The sequence below is a fragment of the Buteo buteo genome, chromosome 21, assembly GCF_964188355.1.
Source record: "Buteo buteo chromosome 21, bButBut1.hap1.1, whole genome shotgun sequence".
NCBI classification, from domain to species: domain Eukaryota; kingdom Metazoa; phylum Chordata; class Aves; order Accipitriformes; family Accipitridae; genus Buteo; species Buteo buteo.
The window spans coordinates 7,123,952-7,138,758 of NC_134191.1; the positions used below are offsets into that span (position 1 = coordinate 7,123,952).

The window sequence follows — 14,807 nt, forward strand, 5'->3', positions numbered from 1 at the left end:
AGTGGCTTGTTTTCAACTAAAATAAATGGATTGAGCTTCAGAGCAAGAATTTACAGCAAGGTCAGAGATTGTATTGGTGATTTTATAATAATATAAAATATGTGTGAGTCACTGAGTGTTCATGCATCTGTGTGTGCATGTAAGGAAGAAGATGCATTCAAAGTCACAAGGCATGCATCTGACACTGCTAATAGTTGGAAAACTGTTGCGAGTCTTTCCTGCTGTCATCATCAGATGAGATAATGTGGGGGTTTTTTTGAAAGAGTTTCTCATAAAAAATACACTAACAGAAACTTTGATTAAAGGGATCTGAACACTGGAATAATTAACAAGTTTTTGAGCTATCTTTATGTCAGCCATCCTGAAATATTTTGGTAAAACACATAATAAAAAACCACACACATTCCAGTATATATTTTCAGTAGTATTCAGAAGAGATCTGTGCTGTACAATCATGGTCGTGGTGACTTGGGGTTTGATTTTTATTGGACAGTTCTCTAGTTGTATTTCTGGCCTCACATTTTTGTACATAACTAATATTCATTCTGATCCTGAAAGGCAATAGCTAAGAAAGTGGTTTCACAATTGGCTTAACGCATTCCCACCTTCTCCTGGGTCCTAAGAGCACATTGGAGGTTCTTTCTTGCTTCAGGGCCAGTGTTCATGTGTCTGCAGGATCCGTCGGATCCAGGAGCTGCTTTGGCATCCGCATGGCTCAGCTGCTAATACGAGCATGGGAGAGGGGTGTTTTGATTATGAAACCTCAGCCTAAATTAATTTGCATTTGTGTTTGGATTTCTGTTTTATGTGAGATTCAGAGCTTTACCGTGTATTTGCCATTGTTTAGTGCTGCAACGCGTTGTTATCCTAAGCCTGTTGTAATTGTTCTGTGGTAATAACAAAGGTGGAAAATGAAAGAGAAATAACAACTTGGAAGTGTCAAGTTTTTGTCCTCTCTCTTTTTGTGTACAGAATTTGTGGTGGTAGTGTGGACTCTGAAGGTCAGCAGACTGGAATGCAGCAGCTGCAGACAGCGAGACGTCCTGTGTATAGATTTATAAATGGGCTGTAGGAAAGGTGAAATGCTTTATAGGTGCTGCCTGTATTAATCCTTAAGTGTATGATGATCAGATGTCAGTGTGCATTTTGTTAAGTCTAACAACATTTTAGAAGGAAAAAAAAAAAAGAAGATAATATAGTAAATGTACACATGCACGCTATCTATTTTTTAGAGTGCAGGCAGGTATGCTAAAGCTGCTTCTGCTGTACATAAAGTGCCCTTAGTTGCATGGAACCTGGCAGCCTTGTGGATTATGTGGGTGATCCAATACAAATCTAACAGTAATCTCCTAGCACCGTTACTTCAGTTAGTATACAATTACACTTATTAGGGGTGGACATTTTTTGGTGCCAAACATTCAAAGCAGAATTGCAGGCTTTGTCAAGGCTCACTTTAACAAAAAATCACTGTAAATTAGAACTTTTAGTTTTATTAATAAAGCAACATAGATTTTATATAGCTATAGCTATACATAAATATATCTAATCTCTTATATAAAGAGAGAAAAGGCCATATGGTATGGTTCATATAGTATTTAGGAGCTGTGGGATTAATGGGTATTCCAGTATTTGCAAAGATTTGATACCATATCTAGCATGAAGGCAGTGATAATGCAGCGCTCCCTTAGTTTCTGTCACTTTTGCTTCCTGGCATTGGTGCTTAGACCTGGCAGACTGCGGGTTGTTACCACTATTGATGGTGATGTCTTCATCCTATTGTGGGTTCCCTTACATCTCTAGAGGAGTCCATAATCAGTTGCAAGTACATTTGATGTTGATTTCTCATCTATCAATTGTTTCGGTGGATGGAAAGAACCTAACATGTGGATGTACTGCTATCTTTAGTTTCCTTAATAATGTTGTTGAAATACAAAATTATTTTGTAAGGCATGCTGTTGGGTTAAAGTGGTTATTAGAATAATAAGGTGATTAAGTAACCTGTCTTGTGTGTAGACAGTTTGTCCTCTCCTTAGTATGTCTAATAGTCCATATGTATTAGATACTGAGCATGTAATGGTTCTGGTATACAATGGGAGGTTTATTTTTCTTATAGACTTAAATAATACAGAGATTGTGCATTCTCTGTGCACATGAAATACTGAAAACCATTTCATCCATCTACTGGGTTTGAATGTTAAAGTTCTTCCAGATGGAAATGCAAGATCTAGTCAGGCTACAGAAGCATATATAAACAATGTTCACAAATTTCAGCGGAGTTAAAGTGAATCTCGGCATCATTTGGACTGATCTTTTGGTTTATTTGGAAGATTACAATAAAACCCAAGATTGAATTCTCTACCTGATTCAGTTTCTTATTGATTGAATCCTTTTAGACTCCTCTCTAATTTAACAGTGTATTTTTATTAAAGCCAAGCATACAAACATCAATTATCCAAGCTGCATCTAATTTCCTTCAACATTTTTTTTTTCCCTTTGCTGCCAATGGATTAGAAGACCTGATTAGAATTCAGCTTGAAAGCTGAAAAGCAGATCCTTAAATGAGAATGTCTGCATTAGGAATTAAAGTATCTGTACTGGTCATAAAATCCTCCTCCTTATCTCTAATAATGTAAACACACTTTGTTAAGTTGATCTGTCACATGCCTGGTGCAATGTCCCTGAATTAGGAGCATGTATTAGAAAGGGCGGAATGGGTCTGTGGCTTGTCTCACTGTTAGAATCCATCACCAGTATATTTTAACATCAAAGTGCTTTGCATAGATACCTCTCTGCCACAAGGGTTAATGTGGTAAGAGTTTGAAGGGCTTGATTTTTTTCTTCTCATGTTTTTGCCTCCTAAAACCAAGAATGTTTGTGTGTGCACAAGCAGTAGGAGCAAGGCAGAGGAGGGGCCTTCTAACTTTTCACCGTTGGTAGCTTCTACAGAGTTAAGGATTTTGTAACAATGCAAAGGTGAAATAATTGCAATGGCATCACCAACTTAATATCCAGAAAACCCTGAACTGGTAAATGCATGCCTTTAACATGACATTAAAGTGTTGGCCCATGTCTAAACTCTTAAGAAAGAGTTAAAAAATTAATTAAATTGTGTGTTTTGATTGGACTGGATTATGAATTTCCTTCTGTGTGCTCTGCCTGTGATGAGGAAGCCAGGTCATGAGCCATATGCAGGCTGTTACTGTGCAGGCTTTACGAACTGAAGCAGTTGGTGTCATGTACTCAATCATCATACCTAATTTCAGTGGGAGAAATTTGGATATCAGGATTTTAAGGGAGTTTATTATTCATTATTGTTGTATTCATGTAGTATTAGAGATGTTTCATGCTTTGAAAAGGCACACACGAATTCTCTTTATAGTGTCAGGATGCCCAGAAGAGTGAGCAAATCTTAATTGGATGACTCTACTGCAAATAGTAAGAGGAGACACGTAGCAGGGGCAGGCAGCATCCTAGCACATCAGCACTGGAAAACTAGATGAAAGAGTTGGTGTCTAATAAGCTCGAGAGGAAAACATGGGGCCATGTCCCGTATGGTCAGATGGGAATTGTCCTGACCACTTTTGGGTGGCCTTATGAAAAGTCTTGGAGCTGGAAGGAGCAGCAGGTGATAAGACAGATGTCAGTGAGGTGGTCCCATTGCCATCTTCATTTTACAACTGTAGTGCTAGCATTGGAGTTCGATAGTGCAATGTAAACACTGCATATTCTTCTAGTAAGTGATATTTTTGCAGTCTAGGGTACTGCTTAAGGAGTGAGATGATTTCTTGTGGGAAGTAAAGTATTTGTTGAGATTTTTTTTTTTTCCTTTTTTATTGCTGCATTATGGATGGCAGTATTACTAACAGTGGTGAGCTTTCAATCTGTGTGTGTGACTGCACATCACAGGAGTTAATTGTCACATTTTGTCTGCAGAGAAATATTAAAAGCGATAGTGCAGAGCTATAAACGTGCGTGACTGCAGGGAGTTTTCTTGGTGCTGGTACGAGTCTGGCTACCCAGAGGTGGGCAAAGTGAATCCGTTCATCTTGTGCAACGAGTTAAGCATAATTGCGGTTGACATCATGCACAAGTGAAATCCAGTGATATTTCGTTCCTTCAAACCTAATCTCCTCTTTATCTTTTTGTCTTTTGAGTCAACATGATTCTGGCAAAGCTTGTTTGTGACACCCAGTGAAGCTTATTGTAGAGTACCCTGAATGCTGTGGATTAGCCCCACTGTGGAACGAGAAGCAGCATAGCTGCATCTGTATGCTGTCTCCCTGGACTTAATAAGCCATGGTGGAAAGCCTGGTATATGAACTTGGGTTCAATATTATACTACCTTACCAAGTGGAAAGAAACCATATTAATATCTTGTATGTATTAATGTCTTGTGTGTTGTGAAGGGTAATTTAATTGTGAATTGGGTGCAAGAATTTCAGTTTCCAGAAACTGATGAATAGCAGTTTTTTGAGGTTATCAGTTAATCTGTTGTAATGAATGCTCTTCATTACATGCCTCTCCTTGTTAATTAGAAGGGATTTTTACTCCTCTTTATCAAGTCAGGGCAAGTATATTACCTTTGCCTCTGTACTGCTTATGATAAAGTGTGTATCCAGATCGTTTTGTGAAGTGTCCGCATGAATATTTAATTGCATGTGCATCCACACATTCATACGCTGTCTCTTCTGAGCTCCAAGCTCTGATGATTATTCAAAACATTAAAAAAATCCAAAATATAGATTGTTTAATCTCTTCTTATATTTATCAGTAGAAATTCGCCTTTTCTGTGTAATAATGTGTTTATGACATTAATTACCATGCCAGTTTAGACCAAGGCAATTAATCACTGCTACACACGACAGAAACAATAGACTCAGAATCAAGTTCTCTAAGTACAGAGGTGAGCCTTGTACCTTCCATAAATGAGAACCTGCCTGACAGAAGGGAATTTGTACCCTGGTTTGGATCTTTTACCTGTATTTATTTGAAAAACAAAGCCAAAACAAAACACAAAGAAAAACCCCACCTATTTCCTGCTCTGTTTCTTTCCTACAGGTTGAAGCAATACTTGTAAACATATTTGGTGGGATCGTGAACTGTGCCATTATAGCCAATGGTATTACCAAAGCCTGCCGAGAGCTTGAGCTGAAAGTACCTCTGGTGGTCAGACTGGAAGGTGAGTGCTAATGGTTTCGGACAAAAATTGTCCCTCAGGGGCACAGTAATCCACTTCGGCTTTCTTCTATCTCTAAGCTCTAAACAGATTAGTCCCACACAATACGACTGTGTCCAATTCTTCATCCATAGCATGGCCTGAAGTCAATAAGCTCTTTCCTTACATATTGCTGTATTCCTGGTCCCTGGTGGTACTAGAAGCAATGAAATTTTGCAATGAAAGCATTATGGTTTTGCTTGTAAGATTTGCAATGCAAATAGAAATTATTTTGATGCAAGTTTCTGTTTACTGGAAGGTATTTCTTTTTCAAATGATTTTTTTTACTGAGTGCAATTCCATTATTGCTAAACCTGCAGCAATATATAGTTTTCTTAAATTTACTCCAATACCATAATTAAAAGAAAGATGTTAGAAACAGTATTTTTGAGAGATTACTGTAATATGTTCTTCTGCCCAAATATCCAATCCAGCTAAAATCCATTAGAAAACAGAAGATTTGGTAATGGTAAGGAATATTTTTTTTAGTACATCCAGCATTGTTAAACTGGAAACAAAAAAGTAATAGAGTGGTAAGGAAGAGCGATCTTCAGCAGTTATTGGCTTTTACATAATGGCAGTGGATATAGAGTTCTGTCTCTAATTTCTGAGAAGTACCCTGAAGGAGGAAGGGAGATTCTTCTTCTGCCATTGAATGAGAAAGTGCTTTGATTGAAATCAGCACACAACTCTGGTAAGCTTAAAACATTTTTTTCACGCTAAGTAGGTTTGGAAAATAGAGATTTTTCTGGTTTGTTTTTTTTTAAGCCCTGTTCCTCAAAAACATCAATATTCATGTTTGGGTGTGTGTAAAGAGTATAAAATGTCCTATCACTTGGCGTTGGTGATGAAAGGAGGAAATGCATCCCTTTATGTACCTAAGATACAAAACAAAGGTGTTTTTTAACACTAAGATAGAGGGGGAAAGAAAAAAAGTTCTGAATGCACCAGACTTTTTCTTTTTCAAAAAGTAAAGTCACCAGGACTCACGATGATGCAATTACCCATGAATTCCTTTGGTTAGGGGGGTACTTGTTTTGCCTTTCATGAGAAAGCAGGGTTTTCCCATCCCTCATTCTTGTGCTACATTACACATGATACGTAGTTCACGTCAGGGGAGACCATAGCCTGTGACATGCAATTTTGTCCTGTAAAAGTTCTGCTGTGCATTTCACTGCAGGGTTTGACGCTTTCCAGGGTCCATTCTCGGTTTAACATGGGTAGACTTTTGCTGTGGTAAGTGCAGGGAAATGTAAATACTCTAAAATGGATTCTAGAAACAAATTGTGAAAATTTTCTTTGGGTGATGCAGCACCACTAAACACCTTAAGAGAGTAAGTAGGTAGTTTAATATGGATGAAGGAGAGACTGATGGATGTTGGTTAGAAGCAGGAAAGTTTCATAATATAAAATCTCATTGTTTATCAGCTCTAGGCAATGTTTAGCTTTTTGTCATAGCAAAAAACTTTTCCTGTCTGTCATAGCTGGGAAAAAGTTTATCTGTCAGATCTGCAAGACTTCTCATCTATTGCAGCTGTTATTTTTAAAGTGAAGATATTGGAAAAGCTGTTAGTTTTCCTTATGAACAAGGTAGTTAGAAGTTGTTTCTATTGCAATATTTGAAACCACTGTAAGAGAAACAAGAAAATCAACTTCCTCATTTTAAACTGCAGTCTGCTAGGTCTGCCACCGGGTTTTCTTGACCTTTCGCCAGTACTTTTGATACTTCCATGATTGTACACAAGTAAGGGTGAATTTTTTTTTTAATGTGACTTTTGGGAGATTGCAAGAGGCAAAGCAGTCCCTGGGCTGAACGAGGAGAGTCCCAGTGCTGCTGCACTGTGGAGTTTGTCTGGAAGAGAAGGTGTGGAGCAGGAGTGCTTCTGCCTGGGGGTTGCAGAAAGCCCTGCGGAGGGGACTTGCATGGTGCCTGTTCCTCTTGTACCTGCGACCTTTATGAGTCATGTGCTGCTTCATCCACAGAGATTGAAGCTGAATCTTCAGAATGTTGAACGCAGATTTTAATGCGAACATCTTTCGTTGACCGTCTTCCCATAATTGCTCACTCTTTACTAGGTTTGTAATGATGCTTCTCTTATAGTAGTTGCTGGCTCCAGAGACGGTGATACCACATTTTCTTTAGCAAACTCTGTCCCAGAATAGTATAGCAAAGTCTCACTTTTGCATAATATTTATCTCAAAAGTTTTTTTAATTCCTTCTCTCATTCCTAGTGTTACCCATCAGTTCATCCTAAAAGAAGAGCTATGATGTTTACAACCTTCAGATGTTGTACTTAGAAACGGTTAGCTTGTAACTCCTGCTTTCTCTGCCTCCTTAATCACCCAACCAAGTAATACATACGTATTTGGTGCTTTTAATCTTTCCTCCGAAATCAATCCCTCTGGATCCTTAACTGTCTTTGTTGTTGTTCTTCAAACTCACACCAGGTTATCTAAACATATAAGGATTTTGAATTAATAATGAGTACTGTGGAAGTAATAAGGCTACCCAAGACTTTTTTTTAAAACATCTCTGATAACATTTTGCACTTCAAAAGGAGAAAAAGGGACAAGCACTTTGGGGGGATTTCCATTTTGAATGTTTTTCCAACAGAAGGTTCATGATTATTCCCATAAATCTTAACAGATTTGTGACCTGCACTTAAAGACTCTTTGCCCACATGCACTGTATTACAAATGTCTTGATGACTAGAGTTTTAATCAGTCAAATCTGTCTTGATTTAGCAGGATTCTGTAGACAAATCTTTGTTCTCAGTTGTATAATAATTACAAGCTGTTTTACCAGTGGATAAAGAAAGGATTAGTCTCCTCTTTGAAAATGGTAACTTTATAATTACATGTATTTACTTGCCTTGTCAGTAAAGAACTCACCAGCTGAGACGCAGGATTACTGTTGTTTAAAAGCCTTATGGACAAATGGAGAAACTACATATTCCAAATTTTATCTTTTACAGATGTAGAAAACTAACTTCTGCTGGGTTTATGCAGGGTTTTTCCCCTTTAAAATGTAACGTACTTCAATTAAGTTTTGTGAGAACTAACTAGGAGTGCTGAATGGAAGCTAAACCGTGTTTCTCATTTACGTAGCTCAGAGTTAGGTGAAAAGAGGAAAGAATAAAAAAAAAAATTGTGAATTAGATGTCCTTTTCCTATGCTGGAAATTTTACATTCTCTGTCTTTCAGCATATTAATTCTCTGCTTCTCTGGTCTTAGGACAAGAAGAATTGGGAGGAATTAGAACTACTTAATATGTTGAAACACAGCTAGAAGCAAGTTGGCTTTTATTCAAATGTTTGAATCCAAAATTTCTTGTTATATTTTTCAGCCGTGTGATTCGTGACCTTCTGTGTTCTTCAGAATCTAATGATTTTTGTAATATATTCAGAAATCTTTTACACACAAGCAAAATTTTGCTCCAGCTTGTATATCTTGCTCACAAATATGGTTTAGTATGTATGTCTGTGATTTTTAGTATCCCAAATTGCCTATCAAGAGAGAAGAATGGGATATTGCGAAGTCACACTTAGAACTTTATTCATATCAACCTCTTCAGACATCCTGGGTTTAAACCCTCAGCAAAAATTTAAATGTGTCTTTCCCAGTTAGGTTGTAAACATGAGGCAGAGGAAAACACAAAAATATTCCTTGGGAAAAGTTTAAGACAGAAAAGGGCAAATGGGGTGGACAGACTAGAAAGGGTATAGGCAGTGAAAGTTGATTTATTCTTGACTGCAGAGCCAACAGCTATGACATGGATAAGCCACCAAAACTTCATAGGTTCCCTATTAATTAAAGCTTCCCACTAGCCAGACCTCAAATCAAATGTTGATGACTGAAGGTTAGCTAGCGATGAACTTCAAACCTTGTCCCTTATTCTCGAATACCTCTTGTCTTTGAGACCTGGGAGTCTATGAGTTTCCAGCTTGTGGGCTAGCAGAAATGACATAACCTGGATCCATGATGGGGTAGGGGAAATTGGGTTCTTAATGTGCTCAGCAGTGTAGCTTATCAAAGCTGAAACATTGCTATTGATAATGCAACATGGTCATAATGTTTTCATGTCAATAATAATTTTCAGACTTACTGCATATTATGAAATATTTGTCATAGCAGAATGTATTGGGTAGATCAGATTATTTTTTGTGGTAGTCTTCTAATTGTTAGGATGTACCCAATGTATATAACTGTCTTCCCCTCCTTATATCTCATTTACTTGAAAACCTAGAAATGGCATTGCAGAATCTTGCATCCTCTCCAGCCATCAGCATTAAACAGTGGCAATTTAGCCTGTTCCTGATGGTTTTATGACAGTGCAAGTGAATAAATGAACATTATAAAAATCCTGTTGGAGTATGATTGGGAGTGTTTAATTTGTTTGGTTTCATTCAATCTATGCAGCCCTCTTGACTCATTTCTAACAATGTGTACTAGTATAACCTTACAATTTATAGAAACATGCTTAGAATATTTATTGCTAGGATTTTTAGGTAATGAGTTGAATAGATTTTCTTTACTAGTGATAGCAGAGATTTTAAGGCCACAGAAGTGTAAACGTGAGAAATCACATGTACACAGACAGAGAGGTTGTTTCAGAACCCAGCTTTCAGAAGGAGGATACTTAGATTGAAAAGCCTGAAGGTGTATGCTGATAAAATTACATCTTTCCTGTTTTTCTATGGAGTGTCATTGACAGTAATATGTGTCAGAAGGAAGGAACTTCTTTTTCTCATTATAAAGCCATTCCCTTAATAGAGTCCAGTTTAAAAAACAAAACAAAAAATCCAGCAACAGCAACAAAAGCCCTGTAGCCTTCAGTCCTGTGAATTTTCACTGTTTCTCTGTTGGCTACAGTGTAGGTGAAGGGCAGGTTATTTTGATAGCCTGTGTATGAGATTCTGTTTACAGTTCTCTGACACCATCCAGTGGCAGGAGGTTAATGTTAGAATAGTGGGATTATTTATTTGTTTATTTTAACATCTACTGCAATAAGATTGTAGATTCTTAAATGTTTCCGTTTTTTTCTGAACGTTTAATTTTAAAACTTTTACCTCTGCTTTCAGCAGAATCTCATTATAATTTCCGTATTCTCCATATATCTAAACACTTTTCACAATGGAATAAAAAGCTATCATTAAAAAAAGAAAATTACAGCAAAGGAAATGCTTGCTGAAAAATATGTTTAGTTGTATGGCCTGCCTATAAAACAGTATTTTATTTAATAAATGCAAAGCATATCCTTACTCTTTTGACTGCAGTGAGATTTTTTTTCAGCTTTCATATTTTCATTTGCCTGCATGAACTCCCCCCTCCTTTCTTAGTGGACTGTGTTTTGTATTGATTTTGTAATGCGTGTTAGACAACTGGTGTGTAGAGCAATCACTGCAGTGCAGAATAGATCCAATGTATTGTTCCCACTCTGACCTGTTAGTAAATTAATATTGGCCCCTTAGTGAAGAGCAAAAGTTAGTTTTAAATCCGTGGCTATCACAAACATCATAATATTTTTCCCTGTGGGAAAATTTCCAGGAAGATATCCCTCTTTCCATTTTTTTTTCCTCACAACACTTTGTCTTGTAGAATCCTATTTGAGAGATAGGTACAATCTTGACTGTTTTAAATGTTCATCACACTTGTATCTAAATAATAGATAAAACCTTCAAGACTTGATGGGAATCACTGTACAAATGTGAGGAACTTAACAAAGAAGAGAACCTTCCTACTGCCTTCTGACTTCCCCATATAGTTCTGTACTGGTAATTATTATATAGGATGGTTGGAAAAAAAATCAAATATTATGCTCTTTTTTGCCCATAATATTCTTTTTTCTGTAGGAAAAGTCCTGTACACTCCTGGATGTTACTATGCAACCAAATCCCCCTTCTGTCAGAGATTTCAGATGTCTTTGACCTTCCTACACAAGTCCCACAGTGTGTCCTCTGCATATCGATGGGAAGCGTGACCTCTTCTGCCAGTGCTTTTAAACAGCTAGCAGATGGGGTCCCACGTTCCTCTTCCAGACACCTGCCTCTCCTATCACAAAGTGCTGGGGCCTGCTGCGACAGAGACGTCTTTGGTCTCTTTCAGTGCCGGAGTGGGAATCCTGACTTGAGCACGCTGATGAAACAGACTTTTGAATTTCCCTACCTCTGCTGTACAATTTCAGGCGTTTTGTGAAGTCTGCCAAAAACCCAAAATCACCCTTTAAAATGAGCATTGTGGAAGTTGCATAGTAAAGAGTATGCTCCTTGCTTGGTTAATAATTAAGGGTATAATTAGTGTATAGCTCCAAATATAATTAAAATTCATTTTGCTAGGTCTAGGAATTGCAAAGTAATTAAGCACTTTGACACGGCAAATGAACAAGGAACTTGATGTGGAGGAGAGGGCTAGAAATGATCCTAAAGAGGATCAGCTCAGGGTCTTGCGCTTGTGACTAGTGTGTGATCCCAAAGTATGGACTCTGCTTCCTCAGTAGGATATCTGATTCCAAGTCCTCCTACGGTGCAGAGCATATCAGTGATCAAAACTGTCATTTGGCTTTGCTGGAGAAAGCTCTGGAGAATTTATATTTTCTGTTTGTCTTTTGTCTTCCATCAAGAATGAGCTAGAGTATATGGGAAGCCGATGCACTTGTCTTTTATACATGTGAAAAACATGTTTTCCTGAAATACCTTTTTTAATTTATGGGGGTTTTGTCTTCACTGTGCATGTAGTCTGTTGATTAAATTTGAGTTCTTTATGTACAAAATGGAGCACTTGCAGCGGCAGAGGAGGGAACGGTGTCATGCTGAATGCTTCAGAGATCTCTGTGTTCCCCCTTTTTAGCAGAAATGCAAAAAAGTGTATTCAAGAGCAGCTCAAAGCCAGTTGGATTTTCAGGTTTACCCAAATCTTTGACTTTCAATAGCCCATTTTGCAGCTTTCAGTTAACACGGGTGAATTTCGGTTATTGCTGAGGCACTGACAGCTGATTAGCTGTAGCTGATTGTTGCTAATAAATGTGTTAAATCTTCTGAGTGTCTTAAAGGCCTGATATGTGGTCCATTATCCAGTCTTCTTGCTGGATGTCCCTACTGACTCTGGTGGATGTTGGATTGACCCTCTGAGCTTCACAAAGCCCTTCCTGTGGATGCAAGTGCTATTATCAGATCGCATTGTCTGTCAAAATTGTCATTGAAATTAAGAGTTCCTTCTTCCCGGCTCAGTCTAAACCACTCGTTGAATCTGTTGTTAAACTGATCTGTAGTGAAGCATTAACAACTTTTATAGAGATTTAATAGAAGATGCTCATTTATTCAGTAATATTAATTACTAATTATAGTCAGTGTTCTTTTTTAGGAACAAATGTACATGAAGCCCAGCGTATTCTGAATGAAAGTGGACTCCCCATCACATCTGCAAATGACCTTGAGGATGCAGCAAAGAAGGCAGTGGCTAGTGTGGCCAAAAAATAATGACGTGAAGATTATTCTTCTGGAAAGTGTGTGTTTCACAAGACATCCTTCCTGTGGCTATTTCGGAGAGGATTAGTGGAGTTTTTCTGAGCAGTCGTCAGTGTTGGTGGACTTAATTTGTGATACATGGCAAACTCAGGCCATAGGCTTGCAAGTTAGGCTTCAGAAATTTTGCAGCTATGTTCTTGAAACATTTGTGTGTCTTCATCTAATTTTGGTAATTTTGTTACTCAGAGTTGTAATAAGTAATATTTCACTTCATAAAGCTCTTTTTCTGCCTTCCTTCCAGAATTGTCACTGATAAACTTATGATAAGATACAAAAATTAATAATTGATTTCTATCAGCAAGCAGGATCATTCTTTAATCAAACACATGTAGTTCACCCATTTCACAATATTTTCATTTATTTTTTTATATTGTAAAGAGTCAGCAAACTAATAATGGTTTATATTTTTTATGGACTTTTACAATGATGTAAAAAAAATTGTGCTTACAATATCTATTTTTATTCAAATGAATAATGTTTATTTTCTTTTTTTAGAAATCACACATTTTGCCTTAAGATGATTTTCTTTTGTAGATGCCAAAGTATACCTCACAACAGGAAAAGGGATTGAATCGTTGGTAGTGGAAGGACCTTCCATTCTTATACTTTGCCTATAAGCTGGCGAAATGAGATTCATTTTATTTTCTAGGTTTTGGAAATGAGGTGCAGTGTTTCTAGGTGTAACAGTGCTGTACAGAGAGCTCTAGGAGGATGTGTCTGCCAGTAAGAAAACGGCTGCTAACTTTTTAAAATAACCTCTTTCATAAGTATGTTGCTGCTGTGAGGTTTTAAAATAAGATGAGAACCTGAAGTAGTTTTCTGTCAGGAGCATGGAGTATTCTTCAATTGATTTAACTTCCAAAAACCATTTCTGATTTATTGGGAATAAAACACAAATGAAGTTTTCCATTTTTAAACTATTTGATTTCTCAGGAATCAGTAAAAATATGTACGAGAAAAAAAAATATGTAAGTTTCAGTACTCAGATATTGACCGAGATTTATTTTGATTATATATTCTTTTGTAACAGTCAAAATTCAAGCTGTTAGTTACACAAATCATTCATTCAGGGAACAGAAGGCAATACCAAATGGCTTGTGTAACTAAAGAACTCAGTACAAATCTCACTCAGCCCAGGAATTACATGCTGAAAATCATCAATAAATTTGAACAGTGAACGAATGAGTGGATATTATGATCTGGTCTTGTAAATGGGCAAAGAGGTAAAGATTTGTCTAATAAATTCTTAATTGTGATTTTTGAGCAGCTCTAATCAATACTGTGTTCTCCTTAGAAAAATGTAAATAAATTTTTCTTGACATTTCCATTAAAACTGTTACATTCAAAATAAATTATCTGCACTAATCTCTGGCTCTTGACACAAATAGTACAGATAGGTTGCTAGCATCAATTACTGTAGGATTTTTCTTCTCCATTCCTTTCTCTACATATTGCTCAAGGAAAAAAATGTATGACCATTAGAATAGCAATAAATATGCCACTAGGTATGTACTTATTGACTGAATGAAGAAGGGTATCGTTAGCAGTTCTCGTGAAGGTGCATAGAAGCACACTGCTTTGAAGGAAGAAATGTTTACCTCACCACAATAAATAAAAAAGTCACACTCTATTTTATATATTTTAATACTGGAAATAGAAGCATTCTGTGGAAGAACTGTTTATGCAACGTCGTCACACACTGTGTATCTAACTTCCGGTCTCAAAACCATTCATTGTGTGTGTACATGATTATTATTCTGCAAAGATAAATGCTGCGTACACCGTTTCATCAAATAAATGTAAAAATGAACACATTTAATGACTTTGTCCTTTCTGTAAAATAGAAGATTGTTTGTCTGTTGTATTCTGTGCTCTTCCATTCAGCATTTTGTTACAGGTGGGTGAAATCAAATGCACAGGAATTCAGTTTCAATTGGGTAATATTGAGACACTCTTATATACGTGCTTTTTATCTAAAACAGTAGATCTTTTTATTTCTATATATATCTTTTCTTATGCGTAGGCTAATGACAGTACATACAAGTTTTATTCCTCTTAAACCGTATACA

General features: G+C 37.0%; 1 protein-coding gene across 1 annotated transcript in view; it reads left to right on the top strand.

Moving 5' to 3' along the window:
* Window positions 1-14,546, top strand: part of SUCLG2 (succinate-CoA ligase GDP-forming subunit beta) — a 134,456-nt gene extending 119,910 nt beyond the window's left edge. Inside the window, exons 10-11 of the mRNA XM_075052562.1 lie at window positions 5,059-5,179; window positions 12,575-14,546. Of these exons, the coding sequence (XP_074908663.1) occupies window positions 5,059-5,179; window positions 12,575-12,690 (237 nt within the window). The 3' untranslated portion in view covers window positions 12,691-14,546. The remainder of the gene's footprint in view (window positions 1-5,058; window positions 5,180-12,574) is intronic.
* Window positions 14,547-14,807: the final 261 nt, after the last annotated feature.